Genomic DNA, 26,366 nt, shown 5'->3' with positions numbered 1-26,366 from the left:
TTTTGAGAGGCCAAGGTCTAGGGAATAGATTAAAAAAAAACCAACCAAACAAAAACTGTTTCAAAAGACAGCTTCCATGTGTAATTTTTGTTCAGTTTTATTTTAATTTACAGGACTTAGATGATCACAATAATTATACTGGTATTGGGTAAGTGAACCAGAAAGAAGAGGCAGGAAAATACCTAAGCACCTTGAACTGGATCTCAAATCAACTATACTACAAGTTTAGAACACTAACTTGCCTCTTCAGCTACGATACATCTGAAAAATCATTATTTCTCATTATTAACACAAGATTAACACAATCATGATTAACACCATCATTATTAACACAAGAACAAACAGACAAGGTTGGGTTGTGGTGGGGTTTTTTGCAGCATATGAATATTCCTACAGCTATCACATTTTTTTAAAAATACTTACTAAAGTAGAATTTATGAAAAATTCTCAAAAACTTATATAAACAAAAAATTATGATGACATTCTATGTAACTTTCAAATTATATTAAAAAGCTAACATTGTTCTTTACTATATTTATCAAGCAAATTTTATGCCTTAGTATTTTCCCGTGTATTATGAAAACCTCACCTGCATCTCTTTGCACGTTCTGCAGTCCGCCAAGGAAGGAAGCCTTTTGTGCCTGGTGCTAGTGGTTTTGGTGAGTAACTCTCTCTCACAGAGGAATTTTTTTTCACAGGACTTACAGATTTTTTAGATGATAATCCTGGATTGAAGAGCAAAATCAGAAGAAAAGAGAATTCATTATACTTATTTTTTCACATAAAAATTCACAGCTTACTGTTCATAAAACTTCCTATGTAATAATAAGGACTGTAGGAAATCTGTCATTCAGTCTAATTTTGCTGAAGCATCCAAAAACTTGCAATTAGATGCTGGTATACTTACTTGCTGTTGATGCAAGTCAGACAAGCTGGTTTTCAAAAAAGGAGGTAAAGTTTTGTAGTGGAAGAGGTTTATTCACATTACTAATTTCATATACCCAACTCCATTGTCTCACATCAGAGTTTAGACAGTCCACGTAGACAATAAAAGAATCTATGTGGTTCAAACTGCCCTCTAGTGGCTGCAGAGTTAAGAACATTGTTTTATTTATGGGCCCAATAATTAAAAATAAAGCTGGTACTCATGCAGATCGCTCGTTGAGGACACCGGCAATCTCTTCCCTTAAGAGGACTAATAAGAAAAAGTAGGGTTCACTGGTTTGGTCTTTTGTTAAATCATACAACATCAAAGTAGACTCAGCAAAGAAACCTTATGTGGACGATCACTCTAAGTCAGTAAGTCTAGAAAACTAATCACCTAGTATTTCCTACAGTTAAACTAGTGAGAACTCAGGTTATTGTTTCTCTGAGATCAATAAAAAAACTGATTTTATAATGGTATAGAAATGAATAATTTAGGCAATGGGATTCAAAATTTCAATTCATTCTGAACATAATAAACAGCATAATTTTCATCTCCTGACTCCCTCCTCCGCTTAAAAAAAAAAACCCAAAACACATAAAAAACCCAGACACAATGAACAACCCCAAAACAGAAAAAAAACAAACAACAAACCACAAAACCCTCCACAACCACATTTGCCAGGCATTTTTTCCTCCCACCACCACCACCACCCTGATCACCACAGTTAATTTGTACAAAGACTTCTATTTGATTTATGCTTACCTCTCTGCTTCCAGATAACTAGAGCGAAGATGAGAGACAGTGAAATGTATTACAGTGAAATTTTTAGTAGCTTACTGAAAAACGTTTAGTGTACTGCAGCTATCAATACTTAATTATAAATACTCAAGATACCAATATTATTTTAAACATACTGTTTATAATAGTTTTACATGAAGTTTTAAAAAAAATCTTAGAACATTTTGTACATCAGTTAAAAAATGCATGTTTGTTTGCTCTGGCAGAGGACAGCCTGCTAAAGAAAGGTTACAACAGCAGGAGAATTAGACAACTTACTACTGCCAGGCTTTGCAGAAGGGAAAGCCTGTGGAGACACAGAACAAATATGTGCAATGCTTCCACACATTTTAAAGTCAGCTTATCCTACCATTTTTCCAGCCACATATCTAGCAGCACTAAAAACAAAAGCAAGTTTCCTACAGATACCAATGATGATAGAAGACACACTGTAGAATTAGGAAGAAGTGGGTTGTTTTTTTTTTTGAGACAAGTGTATTGTAAAACACTAAGATTTAGACGCATCATACATTTTATAATTAAAGTTCTTAAGCAGTAAGATAAAATTTTCTAGAAAGTATTTACTATAGCCAGGAAAAACAAAGAATTACCAATACGAATAGTAGCTTTTCCTTTCCGACCACTTCCTAGGACAATAGTTCTTTTCTTTGGCTTAGTTTTCAAAGCATCTTTGGAAGACGGAGATATCAGCCACTTATACTGGAATTTGGGGGTTTTTTTAAGAAAAATAAATCAGTTTACTGACAGTTGAAGAGGTGCTCATTTAAAATTAGAGGGGATTTGTCAGATATAGAGAACACTGCTATTTACATAAAAGTTAATAAACTGTAGAATCAAGAAGAAACAGTCTCACAAAGCCCAAAGTCAAACACAGGTAATAGCCTACATTACCAGAAAGTGTTTCCAAAACACCACTATAATATCCGATCTGATATTATCCTTTCTCCTGTGCAAAACGCTTCTCCTTTTATAGCAAAAAAACCCCAGCATCAACCCTATAAAGAGGCAACCCTGGCTTCTGCACTTCATTCTCAGAAAACTGGCTTGATAGGAATGACTGGCTCAGGCTAAAGCTCTCCAGAGTAATAAAAACTTCCTAACATGATTTTGTATTACTGATAAAGTCAGTATTTTAAAAAACATGAAGTTTATTTTTCCTGCCTGTAATGAAAATTCATCCTTACAAAGTAAAAGCCCCGAACTAAAATTAAGAGACAGTGATGATCAAAGGCCACAGCTGTTCTTCAGACTTCATTTCCTTACAGCAACAGCTCTGTTCCTAAAGGTTCCCCTTGTCCTGATAAGAAGTTTAATTCCTCCTGGTAGATACTCTTAAATTACCCTGCACTTCTCAGTGTGCATCACTAGTACAAGGTCTAGTGTTGAAGCAGCCACTGAAGGATAAATACAGATGACACTAACACAAAGCTCGTCTCAGCTAGCCCTATATCCCACATGAGAGTACTAGGAACAGTACGCCAGAGTTATTCCCATCTAAAGCATCAGAATGATTAAAATGCCATTACTGTGCTCTAACTAACCAAGTTTAATCCAAATTTATCATTGTCGAGAAAAACATTTTTTTCTTCACTTTGGACTCAATTAATCCTCGTATAAATTTTGCTGCATCTACAGCTGGATCTAGCCCCTGTGCAAGTAAATTTATCATTTAAACTAAAACACACCCAGAAAGAATAAAATTAAATTGTAGGCTTTTAAGAGCAAAAGTCATTTTGTTTTACTAGACACCTAAAAGGGCAGCTTTACTACATTAAACCTAAAGTTCATCTAGCCCATAGCCTGTCTCATCTAGGTGCCTACTGCTGTTGCTATACAACACCATCTAAGCATAAAGACAGCAAAATATAAAATGTGTTTTGAAAGCATCCTATTTTGTAGACACATTCAATTGATTTTCCATTAAGCTATTCAGTCTTTCAGAAACTACAAAAACTTTCACCACCTATTACACTCAGTCATATCTATGATTACAGTCCACTATACTGCTACACAGTGCTGCTAAAAAAACACAGCTTTTGTTTTAGCTGCCCATCAGATTTTATGGCCTCAATTAGCAGTATGTAACTCTTCTTGCAAACCTAAAAATCCAGCCCAAAAAGCAGTCAACTACATGCTACTGAAAAACAAACAACCAGTTTTTACACAAAGCAGGGTAAAAGGAAAGACAGCTGTGCCTGGTGGAAGATGCAAAGCTACTTAGCAAGCTGGTGGTCAGTACTTCTTCATTCATGTTGTTAATGAAGTACAAGGAATTACTAGCACTGCCAATGAAACTTAAGATACCACACTAACTGGTTGAATACAAAACTAGTATCTTGACTCAAGTGATCTTTTAGCACATGGGAGATTCCCCAGAGTTGCTTCTTTCCATGGTTTGTCTTTCCAATTATCTTTAACATTTGCAAGTAGATGTTACTTTCAGGTGGTCCCTGTGACATTTTGCAATTGTTGATTGCCAGGCAGAAAGACTACTTCTTCACAACCAACCTCAACTTCTCAAAAAAGGTCATATAGAGATTGAAGTGGGGAACTGTTTTAATCCTCCAGAAATTCTATACACAAATTCTGAGTTTATTAGGCAGTCCCTACATATCCACAGCTCTGACCTTATTTAGTCTTTTCAAAAACCAAAAGAGCACTACATTCCAGCACAAGAACTGGGACTGATGGGACCCCTTTGAGAACTGAATCCAATTTCTGTATATTTGAACAGTATATCTAATCATAAATGGTCTAGATATTCAGTTTATGCACATTACTGTGAACTCTGTGTGGACTATTAGACAAAGATGAAAGAGGGCACTGTACTTCAACTGAACTCTGCTTTCATAGATGGTTTGCATTGGAAAGGACAGTCTTGAGTAACTTAAAAAGAATTTTAGTTACAGAAGTTAGTGACAAGAAGTAAGTTTCAAAATAAACTAAATGTCAAATTTTAACTTGTTGTTTCCTTTACTTTTTAATTAGAAGTTATTATTACCATGTTGACAAGGACACATGTAATAGAAAGCCCTCCAGCAGTCCAGGAGCAACATTCATTTAACATTCTATGGTAATGTCCAAATACACACACCTTTCCATTTTTCTTTCAATTAAATGTATATCCAGATTTTATTACATGTGACAGCCTTAATTCCATAAGAGATCATACAAAAAGCCCAACACAGTAACATGCTCCTAGTAGTGGTTTTAGGTTTTCCCCTAGACAGTGTGTTTTACTGGTACTGAGTCAAACTTCTGTTTGTAACTAGAATAGTTGTTTTAAATTAATTTTGAAAAAAGTCACCCACTAAAAAAAATAAATGCAATGGGAGCTACAAAGAAAACCCCAAACTCATCCCAAAACGCGTAACACATACCTCGGTATCAGCACTATTTCCATTCTTAAGAACTCTTTCAATAATGTTTTTCATCAGACCATGACCTAGAATGAATTAAAATACCTTATTAAGAATTTTCTGTAAGAGACAACTCTTTATGTGAAGAAACAGACCACTGAATAAACAATACACATTACCTATCCTGCTTGTTTTCCCATTTTAAAAATTGTCAGCCAATTACTGTGGCACGTTCTTTTTTTTTTAAAAGCAGTTTACCTTTCCCCATATAGTTACTGAAGAAGAAGAAAAACCCCAACAACCACACAAAGAGGATAAATGCAGACACAGATACATACCAATTAAGGGATTTTTTCTTATGTCAAGTACCACTAAAGTTGTATTCGTTTGAAGAGCATCTAATAATGACCTTGCTCCTTCATTGGATATTCCACACTGCTGCAAATCAAGTGCTAAAATGTTTAAGGAGGAAAAAAAAAATCAGTGGAGGTAGTACTGCAATCAGTTAGTAATTTAATTTACTAGTTGATATATAAAAAACTAATCCTGCTGAAAACCTCCATTTCACAGAACATGAAGCATGAGGAATGAGAACATGATGGTAAGACACATGCAAAAACAGGAGTATTACTTTCAAAGAAGACAACTAGAACTTTTCAACATTAAGAAATAACTGTTAACATCTGCAGAGGAGGTAATATGCATCACTCTACAACCACTGTGAGCAACCTGTGCTAGTGTTCAGTCACCCAAACAGTAAGAAGGTTCCATGATGTTGAGGAAAAACCACCAGGGTTTTAAACTACCCACTCAGTCTTGCCTTGTCCCCAGGCACCATGGGACAGAGTCTCTCTCAATCTCCTTTACATCCTCCCTTCAGATATTTGTACACCTTGATAAGATCCCACTCTGAGCCTTCTCTTCTCCATGCCAAACAGTCCCAGTTTCCTCAGCCTTTTTTGATATCAGAGCTGCTTTAGTCCCTTCATCATCTTTGTGGCCCTTCACGAGACTCTCTTCAGTAGCTCCAGTTCTCTCCTGTACCACAGATTCCACGGCCTCACTTGTGCTGAGTAAAGAGGAAGAACCACCTCCCCCAACCTGCTCACAAGTTTCTGCCTAATGCACCCTGTAACTCCACTGGCCCTCTTTGCCACAAAGGCACTTCACTGTTTTCATGGACAGCTTGTTGTCCACCAGGATCTGCGGAGCTGCTTTCCAGCCACACGGCCCCCAACACGTTCTAGTGCACAAGATTACTCCTGTCCAAGTGCAGGACTTTGCACTTCCTTTTCTTAAACTCCATGAGGTTCCCATCAGCTCATCTCTCCAGCCTGCTGAGGTCCCTCTGGATGGCAGCACATCCTTGCCTTTCCAGGGATCCAAGTAAGACTGACTGGTCTATAGCTTCCTGGGTCCTTCTTCCCACACTTCTTGAAAGCAGGCATGACATTAGCTATCCTCCAGTTCTCATGCATCCCCTCCTAATCACCATGATCTTTCAAAGACTACTGAGAATAGTCTTTGAGCCAGCTTCCTCAGCACTTGCGAATGCATCCCTTTAAAGCCTATGGACTGCTGTTTGACCAGTTTGTTTAAGTATTCTCTAACCTGATCCTCTTCCATCAGTATGGATGTTATCTGTAGACCTGACTCAAACTATAAAACCAAACAATAAAACAGGTATTTGATTCCACATACAAAATATAACTGGTGCTACTCCAGCACCAGTAGAAATTTTGTATAGATATACTGTACAAAAATTATTTCTAAGAAATACTGAAGCAGTATTTATTATTGTGGGCACAACAGTATTCAGATACTTCAAAAGAGGAAGAGACATTTCTTTGGAAAAAAGAGTACTCTTTCCCACCTACCAAGTGAATTACCCCTCTGGCTGCAACTGCTGTAACTGACAATTTTGTGTCTTCTGCCTGTCACTACTATATTTTAAGAGATGTAGCAGTGAGATATAAAGATAGTAGAAAAGGTGGTAGAAGAGATGGAGATACTGAGATCTCCTCGCAGAAATCCTCACAGGAACTATTAATAACCAGATATGAAGTAAACGGAGAATTTGCTGGTGTAGGCAAAGTTCTATGTTATATGGAATATCTCAATATTTATACATCAATATATCTATAGTTACTATACAGAAACTCCTGAATTACTCTGCTGTTCATCAGTAAAAGACTTTGTAATACCTTTTAGCCAAAGGTCCTCTCCTAGACAGTCTGCAAAGGCACTTGCTCCTCTATCTCCAACAAGCATGTTGCAGTTCAAAGTAATCCGCCTCAAACCTGACATATATTCCAGGTCAGGTCTCCGGTAACGTAGGCTTTCAGCCCAAGCTTCACCATGTCTTCTTATTGCCTGGTGCTTTGCAAACAAAGAAGCTGTTACCAAATATAACAGCAAAGCCATAATTGATGACAAGATCACAAGTCACCTTTTTTCTGTAAATCATGTTCAATGGCTTGAATGCTGGTATAAGAAATATATGCTGGTATATGCACACCATTTGTAAGAAACATAACTGATTTTTAAACCTTACTGGTAACTCATATTTGTTCTGACTACCTAGTCTGTAATGCAAATTATTACAGTTGGCTACGAAGTATCTTACTACCTTCTTTCAACAGACACTTTCAAGGCACATTGAATCGGAAATACATACAACGAAATGTTGTGCTTTCATGGAAATCACAATTAACAATAATTAAAATACAGTAATAGGCACAAGCTTATTGATCAGTTAATCACTAGTTTCTAAACTGTAAACTTGATTATTCATACCCAGTGCTTAAGAATACTTGAGACATTTTTCAAAATTACTGACAATAAAAGAAGCAGTCCCTAAAACAGTTGTCAGACGTTTACAGCCCTAGTCTTCATTTATAGAAACGACTTTATTAATTAATTGATGGGATTTTTTAAGAAATACCAAATTTAAATCCCACACCAGTAAACTAAGCTCCTTTTGTCATACAAAGTCACAGCTTTCATAAAAATGCACACTTAACTTCAGTATTCACACACAAGCTCCTCATGAAGTGCCTTAACGGATCTTGAGCTTTAAAGTAAAAGTAAAAAGTTAAATGTATTACGTTCTTAAAAACACGCCATTCTGAGAAAGTCAATTAAATTACCTTTAATACATTTGCTATATGTTCTGCCCCTCGCCATGTGAGGCTACATGCTGTGAAGTTTACAAATCTGATAGTAGCCGTATTCTTTATACTCTGACAGATTGCTGAAGAAAACAAAAGCATGCATGTTATGTTCACACAGCATTTCCATATTATCAGAACACACTTTTTCAGTGACCTCTTAAGAAGCAGCTTTAACAGCCAAAAGCTTTGACAAAGAACTAGTGCTGAAATACAGAGTATATTTTAAATACACTTATTGTGTTCTCAGTTTAAACATTCCTAGTGCAAATGTTCAGCAAAGAATATCTGAACAAGCTAGAACATATTTTATTTCAGTTTACTTATAGAAACATGAATCAGGAGTTAAAAAATATGAATGCTGTTTTAAATAAAAGTATAAACATCACTATAAATTAGTACAGTTATTTACTAGCATGAAGTGAAGAAATTCAAGTCTTTAAATGCTATTGAGTTATGCAGAATAAAGTGAAGACTGTTATTTTAATCTCCACATACAAATTTAAAACAGGAATGGAAATACTGAAAAATTTGCTTAACTATTTGGAAACTTAAAAAGAGAAAAGTATATTTACAGGTTTTGATTCTGAACTTACTTTCCAACCCTCTATCTCCAATTGGACAGTGGGCTAAGGAGACACTCTCCAGGGATGAAGCTGAGGCCAAGCCCTTAAGAATAAAACAAACAATGCTGTTATCTGGCTTGAAAAGCGAAAAAAAAAAAAAAATATAAAAGACCAAGTCACCCAAATTGCTTAAACTCTGTTCCTTACAAGAAATTCTAGGGGATTCAGACAAGGGTCAAAATAAGCAAACCTTCAAGTTCAGCTTCAGCGGGGTCATTTCTTTAGCACAGAGGAATCTTGCCTGTGGGCACCAGCAGCAAGCTCCCTTCCTAGAAGCCACTCATGAGCACACTGAGCTTTTCAATAACACATCTGAAGACCAGTTTTTATCTCCTTGGTGTCCCACAACTTCCCTTCTATCACATACATGCACAGTGGTTTCAATCACAAGTGTATGTCATATGCCTCAAACACATGGCAGAGATGTTGCTAAGACCTTTCTAAATACACCATGATGTGATTCTAAGACTAGGTTCAGTTAAGACTAGGTTATACTAAATGTCTCAGCAGAATCATTTTATATGTATATATAAAGACTACACAAAGGTATCTTAGAAGAGAAATATCCTTGTCTGCAACCAATACTTATAAAATTTAGTTGATACTATTCTTTGTTCTGGGCATACTTTTCATTTATTTGTATACTATTATATTCTCACCTTTGTTAAAAGTGCTAGGTCTCTTTCCCTCAGAAGTAAACCCTGCAGTTCTAAATTTTTTAGTACATCTGATATACTGAGACAGCCTCTCACAGCTTTGCATAGCTGGCCAGTCAAGTCTTTTGACAGAGTTGCTGGAATTCTCCGTCTAAAGTAAGTTTTGTATCTTTCAACACCTAATAAAAAGCAAAAATTACACATCAGTAAAATCCAGTCCCTACTGGCTTAAAGGCAGTTATAACCATATCCTCTTTTGTGTACTTTCTTAAATAAAAATAATTCCTTAGGCATAACAATTCCTCCCCTCATGTATTCAATCGCACAGAAGATTTATGCAATTAATTCTAACATGCATACATCAACATATTTATCTTTTATACAGACCTGATTCTTCAAGACCATGTTGATGTAAACTTCTTATTCCAATAGAAGTCAGAGTCTTACTATGCCTGAGAGCATTCAGAAGTGGTGCCCAATCAGTAGCTTTGATGTGATCTACAATTAGATCAACAGTATCATGAGTCACATTAGCCTTCACAGCTTTCAGTGGGAGAGAGCCTTGAAGTTCACAAAGGTGTTCATAATGTGAGTAGAAATCCAGCATGCACTGTCTTCTTAATTTGACTGACTCAATCATTTCTTTTATGTGATAAATTTCTCTCTAAAATAAGAAAAGGAAAAGAATATAAATTTTTTTCAATACGCAACTATCTTGCAAGACAGTGTGAATTCAACATGCATACCCAAAACATGGAAATGTTCCTGGATATTGTATAGCTTGTACACGCCTTTAAACGTGTAGCTAAAAACCCAATGTCTTGTGATGCTCACTACCTGTGCAAGTAAAGCTGAATGAGTAAAGCGCTCAGGAAAAAAAAAACCAAACACCAAACCAAAAAAAATCTGCATTTTTATTCTCCCCACACTAACAGGTCTATCAAGAACACAAAAGCCCTGATTAAGCACTGACTGATGTAGAGATCTTGTTTTCATCTTAAGATTTAACTTTGTAGTGTCGAGGTCTGCCCAAAAGCGTTGCATACTCCCTGACCCACCATCAAGGGAAACACACAGAACTAGCTGTGAGCTTCTCTGCTACTTCAGTTAAAAGTCTAAATTCTCATCATACATAATAAAACTTGTCTCCCTAAATATGTTTGCTATTGCATACCAGATATACATATCCCAGTAAAATTCAGTAAGCACTTTTCAGGCGTAAGCTTTTGTTATACTTTAGAACCCACATACAAAAACCACTACTAACTTCCAAGAAGAATCTCTAAATACTGCTATGGCATATCTATTAAGGGTTAAGTAATTCTACAGTCTCAATAGGGACATTTGTCAGTATATTTAGAAGATACATTTATTTATTTATACTCAAGACTGCATTAAGTATTCCACACAGGATATCAAACACTGTTCACATTGCAAATACTTTTTCTTATTTATCATAGACTAGAAAGCTTCAACCAATCTTCTCAAATATTCTGTATGTCAAATTAGGAAAAGTTACTGGACAGATACAAGCATAGGAGGATAGCCACTTGTACAAACATAGTTTAGAAAAAAATTATCATATTGTTAGCATCTATGACTGGAAATGTAGTAATAAGATAGAAACTCTAATAATACAGTTTCTCCAGACCCTTTTACTTTTTTTTTCGCTCTGATTTACTAGCATTTAATGACCACACTGTGGCCACAGGAACAGAAATGATTAAATTATAACCCAACACTTCGGGTTCAGGAAGTTTCCACAGGTTTCAAGGCACCAATGGTTTCTGCTGATATATCAATATGCAGAATATTAGCCTTGTATCTCCAGATCTTAAGCAATATTTTTTTCATGGGGGCTTTCATTGCAACACCTTAACACCACACCTCTAATTGAAGAAATGCGCTCCTGGCCCTAGCACTGACATTTAACGCACTTCTAGGTAGAGAGAAAAAGGGACAAACTAATCAGACCCACCATGCTTTCCATATGGAAAACAACTACGTAAACTTGAACTCCTCTGCACTGAAGTTAGTGAAGTTAGACTACCTTGACTGGCTCTGAGAATCTATGCAGATGACAAATATGTACTCAATACAGATACCAGAAGACATCACACTAGCCGGCGACAAATCACAAGAAATACACAGCACATGGTAAAAGTGAAAAATCCAGCTCCATGCTAGGAGTTTTGAGGAAGCTATGAGTTTGTAGCGATCAAAATAATCGGCTGGCTAAACGTATAGGGTGGGCAAGCAGATGGCCCCCAAGAGCACTGCCCGCAGCAGCCACGGCCACATGCCGACCTGCGGGGCCCACAGGGAGGCCGAGCCGCGTTCACTCAGGGTGGGCGCGCCTTGCGAAGCGCGGCCTGGGGGTCTACCGGGGCCGGGCACCCTTTATCTGACCGGCTGCACCACTGTGTTTAAGGATGTAACACAGCACCCAGCCTACAGACAACTCCGGTTAGCACCGGGGTAAAAATAGCGGGGGTTTTATACTGCACCCACTCAATATCCACACCGACTCCGGGAGCCACTTCAGACCGCACACTGTTCAGCTGGCATCAACAGGGGGCTACGCTGTCCGCCGCCACCACCCACACGGGCTCGCGAGAGGCGGCCGGGAGCAGCCAGCAGCCGGTCGCTCCCGCAACCACAACGCCCCCGCCACCGCCCCCCGGCCCCGACGGCCCCACCTTCCCGGAACCGACTACGGCCAGCTCCGCGGGCTCCCCGCTCCCGCCCCGCGGTCAGCCGCCGATCCCCGGCACCGCCGCCGTTCCCCGGCACCGCCGTTGTTCGCCGCCGTTCCCGCCCCCCCCCCGCGCCTGGGCCGCGGCCGCCGCGTGGCGCGCGAGGCTGGCTCCCGATTGGCCGCCGCCCGGCCGCGTTCAAAATGGCCGCGCCCGGCCATCGCGGCAGCGCGGGTGTTACATAGCAACGTAGCAGCTCAAGGAAAAAGTACCGCTTCCCTTCATAAAGGAAAACAAACAGAAGAAAAAAAACCACCCTCAAACGCGCATACAAAAAAAAAAAAAAAAATCAAACCACAAAAACCCCCCCATAACACAAACCAAAAGCCGACAGTGCAGTGCTAGAAGAAAGCAGGCAGTGCTGCAGCTTTCTGCCAGCAAAGCACGCCTGTAAGGAGCTCTCTAGGTAGGGAAACGTTTTGACATACAGCAGTAGCCACAGCGACGTGGCCTGAGCCGTCCAACAGGGTAACAAACTCATCTTTCACTGCTATGTTTCCCATTAGTTTGCTAGGTTAGTTTATATACACGGGATCACAGGATTTTCATTAACATTCAGTACAGTGCATTACACGGTGTGACATTCAAGGCTGAATAACTTAAAATGGAGTCCAAGTGCTGCTCCTACAACTTTCAGTTCATTCATGGATAGGGACACCAGCTAATTAACAAAAATTATTACTGTAGATTGACTAAGAGCAATTTTGTTGTTTAAAAAGTTATGTTTCTAGTCTGCTGGTAGGCAGCAGGATTTAAACTCTAAAGGTGAACGAACACCAGAGAGCTTTCCAGAGAAATTAGACAGATCCCCAGAACATTCTGAGGACACTGTTTACGCAGATGTAATGTTACATGCTGTCTTTGACTGACATCAGAAGCAACTGAAGCACCTTAAGTGCTATCAAGTGTACCAGAACAAGACTTATTTCAGTAAGTCTGACATCACCATCTGAACAAATTGTTTCACTGTGACATTTGGGGAATTCAGTGTAAAAGACGAGACACAGGGCCATTATCAGTGAAATGGCAAAACCAATGCTCTGTGACTATATGACAAAATATTTCCTGTGCTTTCCATACCTTTCGGTGTCACAGACTAAACTAAAGCAAAATAAAATTCACATATTCTCCAGAATCTTTACTTTTAAAGGTTTGCTGTTCATGCTACTTAGTTACACAGATGTCTCCAAAACTGAAATTCAAAATCTTGCAGAGAAACTGCTTCAAGTTGCTCCTTACCAAACTTGGTTTTCTTCAAAAAATGATGTTGAGTGTCCCTTTCCTCAGCATTTGATTCAGTGCTTTTGATTCACATTCTGTTTACAACTCAAAATTTTTTGGTTTGGTTTGGTTTGATTTCGGTTTGGGTTGGGTCTTTTGGGGGGTTAGGTTTTTTTGTTGGTTGGTTGGTTTTGGTTTTGTGGAGTTGGGGGAGGTGGTTTTGTTTGGGGTATTTTTTTTGTTTGGGTTGGGTTGGGGGTTTTTTGCTACACTGAATTTTGGTACACATGACATAGAGCTTTTGGTACACATTCCAAAAGGGCTGATTTACTGAGGAAGCGTCAAAAGTGTTCTGTGTATGTCAATAATTGTGTAGGCTCTAAACATAGGTTTTATGTGGTACTTCTGATGATATCTCGTCCTGCATTCCACTCTCTCATGTGCAGGCCTTTTGCAGCCCACAGACTTGTTGCAGAACACACCTAGTGCTGGTAGCCTGGAGTGCAATCTGCAGGTTGTGCCCTGGCTGGTGGGAAATGGCTGCAGCCCCAAACAACGAGCTGTGAAGGGGCACTGACCTTCTGCCTAACAAAGGGCACAGTCCTGCAATGCCAGGCATCACCCAGAGCCTCTGCAGGACCCAGGGAACAGTGAGCAGACCCCAGACTCTGCATAATTTTTACGCTTGTTTTATGTTTTCTCTTTGTCTAGAGATCTCATTTCTTTTCTAATACATCCTATATATTGCATTTGCGACTATAATCACTACTTTCTTTTGCAGTCAAAGGCAGTTCCCTTTACTGTTTTAGATCTTCAAAAGCATAAAGTAATTTGGTGAGATACCAGATGTCTCTGCAGAGAACAGTCCCAAACAGACCCAATTCTGTCACTTTGGCAAATGATGTCTTTTTCACAAGCCATCCTTTTGCTGAATCTGTTGAACCGCTTTTTGTTCTCACTGTTTTCTTCCGGTATTTTTCTAGGCCATATGTTCTTTGGAGTTTTTTTGTTAACATATACATAAAATTTAATTTTTTAAATCTGATTACACAGTACAAGCATTTTTCAGTCTCACACCATAACCAATGTTAGCTTTCTTAGAGGCATCAGGAGATGAAAAAGGGGATGTGCACTCTACCCTGTTAGTGGGTGGGCAGCAGATGTTTTCTCTTGACTTTATGAGGATGTCTGGAAGGTATCCTACTTCATTGGTGTTCTTCCACATTATCGCTTACTGCCTAGTAAGGATGTGTTAAAGGAACAACTTCACATATTGTCCTTTTCTTTTTTTTTAACTTCTCTATCCAGCCTTTTAAAGCCTGCTTTAAGGCTAAATAGCTGTCTGATTCCAAAGCTAAATAGCTAAAAATTATTTTCCTCTGTTCTGCAGAATGCCAGTGGGGTTGAATGCTAAGTGCAAAAAAGGACAAAACCAAAACTTCCAGAACTATTTGACTGGTTTTAAGAGCTGCTGACAGGGCAGCTCTGTATAGCTTTTGTCCAGAAGCCTGAGATTTGTTGCTAGGCGGCAAGGTCCATCAAGCAAAGCTGTATTGGAAGAGCCTGTAAATCTGCTTAAAGCATGGAGGAAATAGTTGTTTCATTCTGTCATTGTTAGATAGCTGTATCATATTTTTGTTTGAAACTCATAATTGCATAATGACAAGTGCCCAGTGCTCCTTATTATTTGCATTTTACTGCAACAGGACTTGACCCTTCAACACACACTAAATGTAACAAACTACAGAATCTCAATGTCTACCTCAGGGCAACCTAAAGGCACATCAAGTTAAAAAGAAGAGAGTCATTCTTTTCACACCAAGAGGTCCAAAAAGGTATGAAACTTGGTCTGAAGACACAAGATCTGGTAATTATCAATTGTACAGTATCTCTTGCCAACATGGAGTGGTAAGGAAACATGCTTCAAAAAACCTAAAATGAAATAGGAAACTTGGCCAACATGGAAAAAGAAAATACTTCATGGACTATGGAGGGGGAAAAGTGCTGAATATTCCTTGTTTTGCAAATCTTGGGTTGGACATAGTGCAATAGATTCAGTTCTTTTCTCCCTGCAAAATCTAGCCATGCCCTCCATTCCATGGATTAGCACTCATTTTAGTAGACTTGGGAGCTCCATGTCCATGTAACAAAGACTGAATGCAAAGGACTTGTTCAGTGGAAATAGAATTTTTTTCATTTATCTACCACTGGCTTGTTTTTTGTTCTCAAAAGTTTGTTGTTTCTTTCTGTCTCACTGTCAGATATGGACAGAAAACCTTTGCTCTCCTTTTGTCTCTCCTTCTAAGTCACTGTCTCCCTTTTTCCTATTTTAAATTTATCTTCTGTTTTTCAAAATTGGTGTTTAACCATATCAACCGTCTATGTACAAAAGTCCTTGAAAAATAAATTTTAAAAATTGAAAGTGTTTGAAAATAATTATTCCTCCAAAAATTGCACTGAAAATTATCTAGATGAATTCTGAAAGTCATAACTGTAACAAGAAGCAACACTGAAAAACTCACACAGAAAATGAAATGCCCTGAAGTTAGGAAATGAGTAAATACTGAGTGTGGAGGCTACAGAAAGGCAGCATGAACAAAAATAGAAACATTATGTACTGTCGCTATAGCATATAACAAATAATAATAGATATACAATATATATCATGTATAGAGAAGAAAATATGTAATGTATAATTATATATAATTGTGTACATAAGAATAGAAATTAAGTATGTAAAATAACATATATGATATAACATCTTTTTTTCCTTCTGAAATTAAGTTGGAAGGTTTTATGTACAGGAAAATAACACACCTTTAGCTAACTGTTCTTGATCCTAACTTTTCTCCTAGAGTGGGAACCATTTCACAGGTTTCATTGCACAGAATTCATAATTTGCTTCTGATTCACTACACAGATCTGCACAGCTCCAACTGCCAGAGTAAGTTATATTAAGAGTAGTAATTACTGTACACTAATTTTGAAAAATATACTAACTTTAAGAAACAGTGCTGAGAAAGGATAGAAAACATGCTTTTTCATTAAGGTAGCTTTCAGATATGATAAAATCATAGAATGGCCTGGGTTGGAAGGGACCTTAAAGATCATCTAGTTCAAGCTCCCAGGCATGGAGAGGGACATCTTTCACTAGACTGGCTTGCTCAGAGCCCCATCCAGCCTTGCCTTGAAAACTTCCATGGATGGGGCATCCCCAGCTTCTCTGGGAAACCTGTTCCAGTGCCTCACCACCCTCGCAGTAAAATATTTTTTACTAATATCCAATCTAAACCTGCTCTCTTTCAACTTGAATCAATTCCCCCTTGTCCTGTCACTACATACTCTTGTAAAGAGTCTCTCTCCATCTTTCTTGCAGGTTCTCTCCAGGTACTGGAAGGCTGCAATTGGGTCACCCCAAAGCCTTCTCTTCTCCAGGCCGAACAGTCTCAATTCTCTCAGCCTTTCCTCACAGGAGAGGTGCTCCATCCCTCTGATCAACTTGGTGACCTCCTCTGGACTCTCTCCAACAGGTCCATGTCCCCCCTGTGCTGGGCACTCCACAGCTGGATGCAGCACTGCAGGTGGGGTCTCACCAGAGCAGAGCAGAGGGGCAGAATCCCCTCCCTGGCCCTGCTGCCCGCACTGCTTTGGATGCAGCCCAGGATAACTGGCTTTCTGAGCTGTGAGTGGACATGGCTGGGTTGTGTCCAGCCTCTCCTCTGCCTGGTCCTTCTGGGCAGAGCTGCTCTCCATCTGTTCATCCCCAGCCTGTGTTGGAACCAGGGGTTGCCCCAACCCAGGTGCAGCACCTTGCCTTTGGTCTTGTTAAACCTCATGAGATTGCCATGGGTCCACTCCTCGAGCATGTCCAGGTCCTTCTGGGTGGCAACCTGGCTATCAGGTGTAGCAACAGCACCACTCATCTTGGTGTCATCAGCATATTTGCTGAGGTCACACTCAATCCCTTCATCTGTGTCATTAATGAAGATATTAAATAACGCTGTCCCAATATGGACCTGTGAGGGACACCACTTGTCACTGATGCCCATCAGGACTCTGAGCCATTGACCTTTGGATGCAACCCTCCAACCCTAAAAGGCTACCCTCAGGGACAAGGAAGTGGAACAGAGCTGGCAGATTATTAGGAATTCATCCATAGAGCACAAAAACTAGCAATCCCCAGGAGTAAAAAATCATGCAAGGAAGGCAGGAGACTGGCATGGTTGAGTAGGAGACTGCTGGTCAAAGTACAAGGAATGCACACAGTGGAAACAAGAATAGGTGACCTGGGAAGCATATAGAGGTAAAGTTCAGTTGTGTAGGGATGGGGCGAGGAAAGCTAAGGCAAAGCTGCAACTGAACCTATTAAGGAATGCAAAGAACAAGAGGTCTTCTACAGACCCATTAGGCAATAAACAAAGGTCAGATAAGGAGTACCCCCCTGATAAACAGTGCTGGAAAACTGGTAACAGTGGATGAGGAGAAGACTGAAGTAATCAGCAGTATTTTTGCCTCAGTCCTTAATGGCAACCTTTCTTCTCCCACCTCTCAAGTAGATGGACAGCAGGATGAGGACTGAGGGAGCAAAGTCTCTTCCACTGTAAGTAAAGATGACGTCTGTAACCATCTGAGGAACCTGAATGTATGTATGTCCATGGAACCTGATGAGATACACTCCAGAGTCCTGAGCAATTTCACTGATGTAGTTGCCAATGATACTTGAAAAGTCACGGCAGTCAGGTGAAGTCTCAGGGGACTGGAAAAAGGGAACTATTTTACCCATCTTTATACAGGGTAGAAAGGAGGACCTTGGGAACTACTCACCTGTCAGCCTCCCCTCTGTGCCTGGGAAGATCCTGGAACAGATCCTCCTAGAAGCTGTGCTAAGGCACATGGAGAAGAGGGAACTCGAGACACCCAGCACGACTTCATCAAAGACAAGTCTTCCTGACCAAGCCAGTGGCCTTCCATGATGGGGTGACTACATCAGTGGACAAGGGAAGGGCTACAGATGCCATTTATCTGAACTTCTGTAAAGCCTTTGACACAGTCCTGACAACATCCTTCTCTCTACATGAAGAGAGATGGATTTGGTGACTGGACTGTTAGATGGATAAGAAAGTGGTTGGATGGTCACATCCAGAGGGTAGTGCTCAACAGCTCTATCAAGAGACAGACATATCAAGAAATATGCTTTTTGTATAGATAGACATATCAAGAAATATGCTTATATCAAGAAATATGCTTTTTGTCTGCTTCTTAAATGTATGTAACAACAGACTCAATCATACAGAATAAAATATGTATATATAAAAATATAGCTTTCAACTAGAATTTGAAAGGAGGAATATTGTCTGTCCTCATTCCAGGTTTGTAATATTAACACGTAAGATGGTATTGCACAGGGATCCTAACGCCTGAAGAACACAAAATTTTTCAGGTAAAACATCTCCCAGGCACTGTAAGGAAGCAAGACACTCAGGGAGCTACTGTAATTGGCACTGCTGCTGAACAGACAGGTATCCCCTCTGAATGCATGTGCACTTTGACCTGAAGAAGACCAAGCAGAGGCAACTAGCAGCACAGGCAGAAAATGTTCTCATATGACTTCCACTGCCAGACCTGTATCAGAGCTATACATGGTAAGACTGGATCAAGTCAAGAATTAACTATTTAGTGCGTAATTACAATAATACTTCTATTTCTCTTGTTCAGCATTCCATCATTACTAGTTTAATCACTTTTGACATTTTACTCAATATATATTTGTCATGGTTTAAGAATGGTATTCCCCTATTTAGTGTTCCCACTGAAGCCCTCCAAACCATGCACTGCTCACTCACTACCCTTTTCCTCCACCTCCCTGTGTGGGTGACTGGAGAGGAGAATTGGAGGCACAAAGGATAAAGATCACGGGCTGAGATAAGCACCATTTACTGGAAATAGCAAATGAAATCAGAAAATGAACAGTAACAGCAACAATATTAATAACAGGGCATGAGAGACAAACTATTCAAACACGACTGCTCACCACACAGAGACCACCTGGCCATACCCTACTATCACCAAGCCACCCGAACCAGAAGGGCCCCTTCCCTCCCATCCCAGAAAATGATGTGAGGTGGTATAGAATAACTTTCATGTCCTAGCCATGCCTCCTCCTGGCTATTGCAAAAATTAACCCTATTCTGGCCAGACACAGGACAATATCAAGTTCTTACTTTCTACTAATAGCAGGTGCCCATGCAACATTAAATGGCCTTGCTCTGACTCAGAATTTTTTTATACTTTCTGAGATTTCCTGTCAGGGTAATCCATTGATCATTTTAGACTTCTAGACACAACTTCCTTTCAAAATGAGAGAACTGAAAGTTAAATAAATTGAGCTGGTCCTTCTGACTTTTTCTTGCAGAGCAGCTGCTCCACCAAATGCCTGTTTCAGTCACCCAGTCTCTGAGTTTTCCCTAACTCCACTACATACTTGCAATGGAGAAAACTACACTGGAAATTGTACCCACAACCCACAGTTTAGACTTAGACCCAACCAGATGTGTCTGACTGGTGCTCAGCACCCTTTTGGTGATTGTCAACATCCATTTGTATTTTCAGCTGCTAATGCATATTTGGCTGATAGAGTTATCAGTAATAACTCCTAGAACTCCCTTTTGAGCTGTAAGTTTGAGTTAAGCATTATAAAAGCATTAATTGTGTCTTAAGTGTATTTTGCATTCTGAGTAGTATCATTTTTTTGGTGCCGAATTTTCCTATGCTTCCTCAGTCAAAACATAAACACCTATTTTATTGAAAGAAATACTTCTTCTGTGGTAGGCTTCATCTTTGGCCTACATTTCATGAAAGACATTTGTTTGAGTTCAGTGGTAGTGGTTTTCCAGAAGGAAAAAATTACAAAATGACAACAAAAAAGCTATTTAATACAGAATCAGTTTTCTTCATATAATACATATAATAACAAATTTTCTGGTTATTAGCTCTCTTCCAGGGAAGATTTACCTTCTTTTTATTTATAGTCGATCTTTGATACTGTCCTGGATGCTGTTCTAAAGGTCATACAACATTCATCTGTGTTAACTATTTAAAAGAGCCTGAAGTAACACTGTTTTGGATTCACTTGGCAAGATGAGGCAGTTGAGATTAAGTAAAAAAACTATAGCAAAATTTTAATATTATTGTTTAAAAGCCTTGGAGGAGTAAAGTTTTTCAGAAGTAAGAGCTGGCATTATTATATAGAATCCAAATCAAAAACTGAACAAAAACTAGATAAGGAGACTTCATCTGTTACAGTAAGAAAATTCACTTGACTCACTAAAGATTCTACAATACTGCTTGAACATTCTAAAGATGATAGTCATATAGGAAATTGGAAGACTGGGAATTTAGCAATTAACTGAAATGTATATAAGATTGATATCATTTCGAAAACACCAAGAAAAACATTCAATTTCCCCAAAAAAAGTAATATTTTTCAGAATTGTAGGCAAGGACAAACCCATTTTCACAGCAGTGACATATTAAATCACAGAAACATTTGCCCAACTCAGAAAAAGAAGCATTCTGGCACCTGGCCAATCTTAGGCTCATTGTTTGAAAAAAGTTAAAGGACAAAATCCAGCATCACATTCAGTGCATGTGGAGGTAGGAGGGCACAGGGAGTGAAGGAGTGGGAGTATAGAAATAGGAGACTAGGAGTATAGAAGTATAGGAGTAAATAGAATTGTCATGATTTGACACTGGCCCAGTGCCAGGCACCCACAAGAGCCGCTCGCTAACCCTCCCCTGCCAAAGCTGGGCAGAGGAGGGAAAAGAAAAAAAAATTAACTAAGACTTCATGAGTGAGATAAGGACCAGGAGAAACACTTCAAGGGCAAAACAGGCTCAACTTAAGTTGCAAAGTGAATTTATTACTAACAGAATCAGAGGAGGATAATGAGAAGTAAAATAAACCCTTAGAACACCTTCCCTCCTCAGCCCCTCCCTCCTTCCCACCGACAGCACAGAGAGACAGGACATGGGGGCTTGGTCAGTTCATCACCACAACTTCCTTCTGCTGCTCTGGGAGAGGAGTTTTACCCTGTGAGGCCGTGGGTCCCTCCCACGGGAGACAGTTCTCTGTGAACTTCCCCGGAGTTGGGTCCGCTCTCATGAGCAGCAGCCACACTGCGCCTGCTGCAGCGTGAGCCCCTCCCACGGGCACACAGCCCTCCCAAAACTGCTGCGCCATGGCTCTCTCTTTCCACGGGGTGCAGTCCTCCAAGCACAGGCTGCTCCAGCCTGGAAGCAGGGCCCTCTCTCTCCACCGGGTCTCCCACTGGATCACAGCCTCCTCCAGGCATCCACCCGCTCTGGCACGGGCACCTTCCCCATGGGCTGTGTGTGCATCGCTGCATCCCCCATGGATCCATGGGCTGCAGGGGGACAACCTGCTTCACCATGGTCTTCACCATGGCCGGCAGAGGAATCTCGGCTCCAGCGCCTGGAGCACCTCCTTCTCCTCCTTCTTCACTGATGTTGGTGTCGCCATGTTGTTTCTCACACATGTTCTCACCTCCTCCTCTTCTCTGACTAGAATCCAAAATCTCCTAACTTTGTTTTGCTTGTCTTCTTAAATATGTCATCACAGAGGTGTTACCAACCTCTCTCATTGGCCCAGTTTTGGTCAGCAGCGTGTCCATCTTCAGAGCCATCAGCCATTGGCTCTGCCGGACATGGTGGGAAGCTTCCAGCAGCTTCCTCAGGGGAGCCATCTTTGTGGCCTCCCTGCTACCTAAAATCAGGCCATGCCAAACCAATACAAGAATGAAGTGTCCTTGTTCTAAGCTAGTGTTTATTTGGTGGTATCTAAGAATTACCTAAACAAATTTTTTTGATCAACAAGCAAAGTGTTTTGTCCCTGAATTTCACTGCCAATAATGTCTCAGTCTGGAAGTAGATTGTTTTTTCATCACTCATTTTTCCACTGTTCTCGTCAACATCATTTCACGGCCTTTTTCTCACACTTTCAGCTTAAACACCCATTTTCAGTTTTCTCTAGAGAATTAATAAATAGATCTTTGTACTGGCAGAGGAAAATATCAAAGAGGAATCCCATTCAGTGCAATCCCCAGTACACACACAGGCTGGGCAGAGAATGGATCAAGATTAGCCCTACCAAATAGCCAGAGATCTGCCGGGATGAACCACGCTTCTCATAGAGATATGCTGGTACTCCATTTATTCTATGTCAGACCCACAGTTATACTCTAATTCCCCAAGCACGCGTAAGCAAGCTCCATACTATTGGGTTACAGCTACTGTTCACACGGCCTTTAATAGCAAGTGATTGGTTACAGATTAATATGCACACGACTAACTAACATACGTCTTTCTCTTTTTACGGTCAGCATCCCCCTCCCCAACATCTTGTTGGCTTGCCACACCAGCACTGCTTTAGCTTCTTTCCCTAGTCAAGGACAGTTCACTAATACAGCTTGGATTGTGCACATATGCATGTCCCTGTTCACTCAGCCATTTCTCTACACTACCAAGAAGGACTTGGGGGTGCTGGTGGATGAGAAGCTGGACATGACCCATCAATGTGCACTTGCAGCCCAGAGCAAGCAACATGTCCATCCCTTCCAACCCAAACAATTTCATGATTCTGTAATTCCAGGAATGGTGTTTCCGTTCTCAAAGACGTGTTAACTGCTAAATATAAATTCACTGTATGAAGAACATTTTAGTGTATTTCATGTAATGTTATTAATAGATCACTTTCTTTACATTATTGGGCACCAACTGATAGCCTTCAAATTCAGATCTCCAACCTGCAAGGAACACTATAGGTACAAACCATACAGACATCGTTTCTGATACAGTTTAAAGGTATAAGGACATGGTGATGCTGGAAATTTTAGCCATTGTTTAAATTATTTAGTTGTTGCACATAGTGCCTGCTCATTTTACACTACCACATGAAAAGTCTAACAAAGGCTTAAGTTTTACTGTGGCACATGGATTAATGCAATCATGCTGTACATGGTATGTTGACCTTGGCTGGCTGCCAGACACCCACCCAACCCAGGTGCTTTTTCACTACTCTTCCACACAACAAGGGAAAACAAAGTAAGATGGAAAAGTTCATAGGCTTAGATAAAGACAGAGTGACAGCTTACTAATTATTATCATAGGCAAAACAGGCTCGTCTTGGGGAAGATTAATTTTCTTGGTGGTAAGAATCACACACACTTACCTACTCCTTTTCTTCCCAGCCTCAACTTCACTCCTTCCTTCATTTCCAATTCCTCTACCTCCTCCCACTTCAAGATGTGTAAGGCATTACCAGTGGCTGCATGATTATTGAGAAAATATAAGTCATACAGGATTCTCAATCTTGAAAGATTGTGAAGTTTCTAAAACTAAGAAAAAATTCAAAAATATAGTTTCTAATTGGCCATTGTCCTGGTTCTGGCCAGGACAGGGTTAAATTTTGCAGTAATCAGGAGGCGCATGGCTAGGACACACAGGTTATTCTCTATCACCTCGCATCATTGCCAGGGTGGGGTGAAGAGACTCTCTTCTGGCAAGAAGGGGTTTCATCCAGTTGAGAAAATGTAGCAGAAGGCACCCTGTGTTGTTTATTGATGCAGGGTCTGCAGTGAGCATTTTTGCATGTGAATCACTCTCTTTTGTACATTTCTGTTATTAATATTGTTGCTGTTAGTATTTGTTTTCTTATTTCATTGCTGTAAATTGTTCTTAACCCATGTTCTTTTCCTTTTGTGCCTCCAGCTGATGGAAGGGAACGGAAGAAGGACATGTTTTTGTTAAGTGGGAGTACTAAATTGGGGAATACCACCTCGAAGCCAGAACTGCCATGTATCTTTAAAGGTAACTCATCAGAGTACAACAGAGACAAATGGCTATCTGCTGGAGGAGCATCCTCAGAGGCAGTATAGAACAATTGATAATGAAAATCAATACTGCCCACTCTATTTCTAGCCAGGTCAGAGGAGCAATGCAAACTTCTTAAGAATACAGTGAACAAAACATATACAAAGTAAACAGCTTGTGATTTTTTTATATAAAATCTTTTTGGAGAATGAGGTACATACAATTGCTATCACAGTTGTAAGAGATCATGCTGCTAATGGCTTGATTACCCCAAAGACTAAAAGATGAGAATATACTGCACTGAATAGTAAACAGAATCTAGATATATCTCAAGTGATAGTTTAATTTAAAAAAGAAAAGAAAAAAAAAAAAAAAGAAAAGAAAATAAGAGAATTAACGCAACCAGGGGCTTGTAATCACAAGCCTCGGCATGCCCTCGGGCAGAGGGGATGCAGCGTTGGCCTCCACAGCATCCTCGCTGGACGGCTCAGTGGAATCGGCGTGGGATGGGTCCGTGCGCTGGCTCCTCCTGAGAGGAAACACGTCGGGCAGCCGATGATCAGGCCCGCGTCAGTCCGGAAAGCAAAGAAGGCGCGAGAGGCCTCTGGTGTGAGCTCCAACAGGTTTATCTACAGGAGAGAGCAGGCACCAGAAAAAGCCTCAAAAAGAAGCGGGCACACCCTTTTATGGGGGGGTAGAGTAAGGCGGGGAAAGAGGAAACAACCAATGGGGTACAAGCAGAGGGGAGGATACAATTTTTCAGAACAAATGGGGAAAACAGGGAGGTGGGAGTCACAACAGGGAACCAATTAATAACTAAGAAAGGGAGAACTTTCTCGAACAGGGGGAGGTAACTTAAGATTGGGAGCCACCCAGGGGGAGGTAACCTAGAACTCAGTGATCTCTTCTGGTCCGCCTTCCGATCCACTGTCCTGGGTGGGGAAATCCACCCAGTGGATGGCCCTGGTTGGACTGACATTTGATGGTTTCAGCCTGAGAGCAGGCTGAGCCACCCCAACAGAGAGTGAGAGAAAGCAGAGCTAGAGCTGGGAAGATGAATGTAGAGATGTGCAAGTATGCAATCCTGAGAAGAGTGGGAAAGAGCAGTGAGGCAGAAATGAATCAAAGCACCTTAAAAGTGGTTTCAATGAAATGGCTCTTGTCATGAGTAAGTAAATAACAAGGCTTCTGCCACCGTCACAACATGACATTGTGAAGACTACAGTGATGCTGTCTGACCCAAGATCAAATGCTCTCGTCTGACGGGTTTCAAAACCTACAAGAGAAGGCATGCCTATTTGGAACTATATTTGCTTAACAATCTTCCATCATATTTCAGTCTTCCTTTACTGGTAGGTTTTCTTTCTAACTTTAGGTTTCACTAATCAAACTAATTGACAGACTAGCATTCAATTTTGTGAAAATCAAAAGCTTTAATATGGAGCATGATGTGTTTTTGTCAGGTAGGTAATACTAACTGTCTAACTTCTATTTTTTTCTCATGTCTAGTAATGAGAGATATTCCTTTCTTGACTCAAATTGATCAAAGTCATTATTAATTTGATGCTGCTACTGTAATTTACTATACAGAGAAAATGCCTTTCTGTACTATCAAAATAGGAATGCAAGCACTTAACGAAGTCACTGTGCTCAACTGTGTTCACACGTTTTCTTGAACAGCAGAAAGATGCTGAATTGGGGGTTTAGACAGTATTTGGCTAATATTGGGTAGCTAATTCTATTGATTCAAGTAACTATCTAGGTTCCAAGAAAACAAATACAAATTAAAAGTTATTATAAAATAGCTTAGAAATGGATTCTAAAGAAGACAGGGACCTGGGGCAGAGAGTCCTGATAAATTCCTCTGTCCCCTACACGATGAATAAACAGCCCATGAGCAAACACGTTAGGCTAGAACATCAAAAAAAGCCCCCGACCATTCAAGCAGCCAGATACTAGATTCTG

The 26,366-nt window shown here is 40.1% G+C and overlaps 1 protein-coding gene across 4 annotated transcripts in view; it reads right to left on the bottom strand.

Moving 5' to 3' along the window:
• The window catches only part of CEP78 (centrosomal protein 78), a 36,908-nt gene extending 13,058 nt beyond the window's left edge, over nt 1-23,850 (bottom strand). Inside the window, exons 1-11 of one of the 4 annotated variants that reach the window (XM_069001555.1) lie at nt 23,761-23,850; nt 9,925-10,201; nt 9,541-9,716; nt 8,852-8,924; nt 8,235-8,338; nt 7,290-7,464; nt 5,424-5,537; nt 5,107-5,171; nt 2,317-2,425; nt 1,691-1,708; nt 590-725 (exon numbers count right to left, since the gene is read on the bottom strand). In XM_069001555.1, the coding sequence (XP_068857656.1) occupies nt 590-725; nt 1,691-1,708; nt 2,317-2,425; nt 5,107-5,171; nt 5,424-5,537; nt 7,290-7,464; nt 8,235-8,338; nt 8,852-8,924; nt 9,541-9,716; nt 9,925-10,177 (1,223 nt within the window). In that variant the 5' untranslated portion in view covers nt 10,178-10,201; nt 23,761-23,850. Of the gene's footprint in view, nt 1-589; nt 726-1,690; nt 1,709-2,316; nt 2,426-5,106; nt 5,172-5,423; nt 5,538-7,289; nt 7,465-8,234; nt 8,339-8,851; nt 8,925-9,540; nt 9,717-9,924; nt 10,202-12,236; nt 12,337-23,760 lie in introns of those variants that run through there. The other 3 variants (XM_069001554.1, XM_069001556.1, XM_069001557.1) reach the window with 3 other exon arrangements.
• Between the last annotated feature and the right edge of the window lie 2,516 nt (nt 23,851-26,366).

Source organism: Aphelocoma coerulescens (genome assembly GCF_041296385.1).
Source record: "Aphelocoma coerulescens isolate FSJ_1873_10779 chromosome Z unlocalized genomic scaffold, UR_Acoe_1.0 ChrZ, whole genome shotgun sequence".
NCBI lineage: Eukaryota > Metazoa > Chordata > Aves > Passeriformes > Corvidae > Aphelocoma > Aphelocoma coerulescens.
The sequence above is the reverse complement of the archived record's forward strand: the minus strand, read 5'-3'. Positions and strand labels throughout refer to the sequence as shown.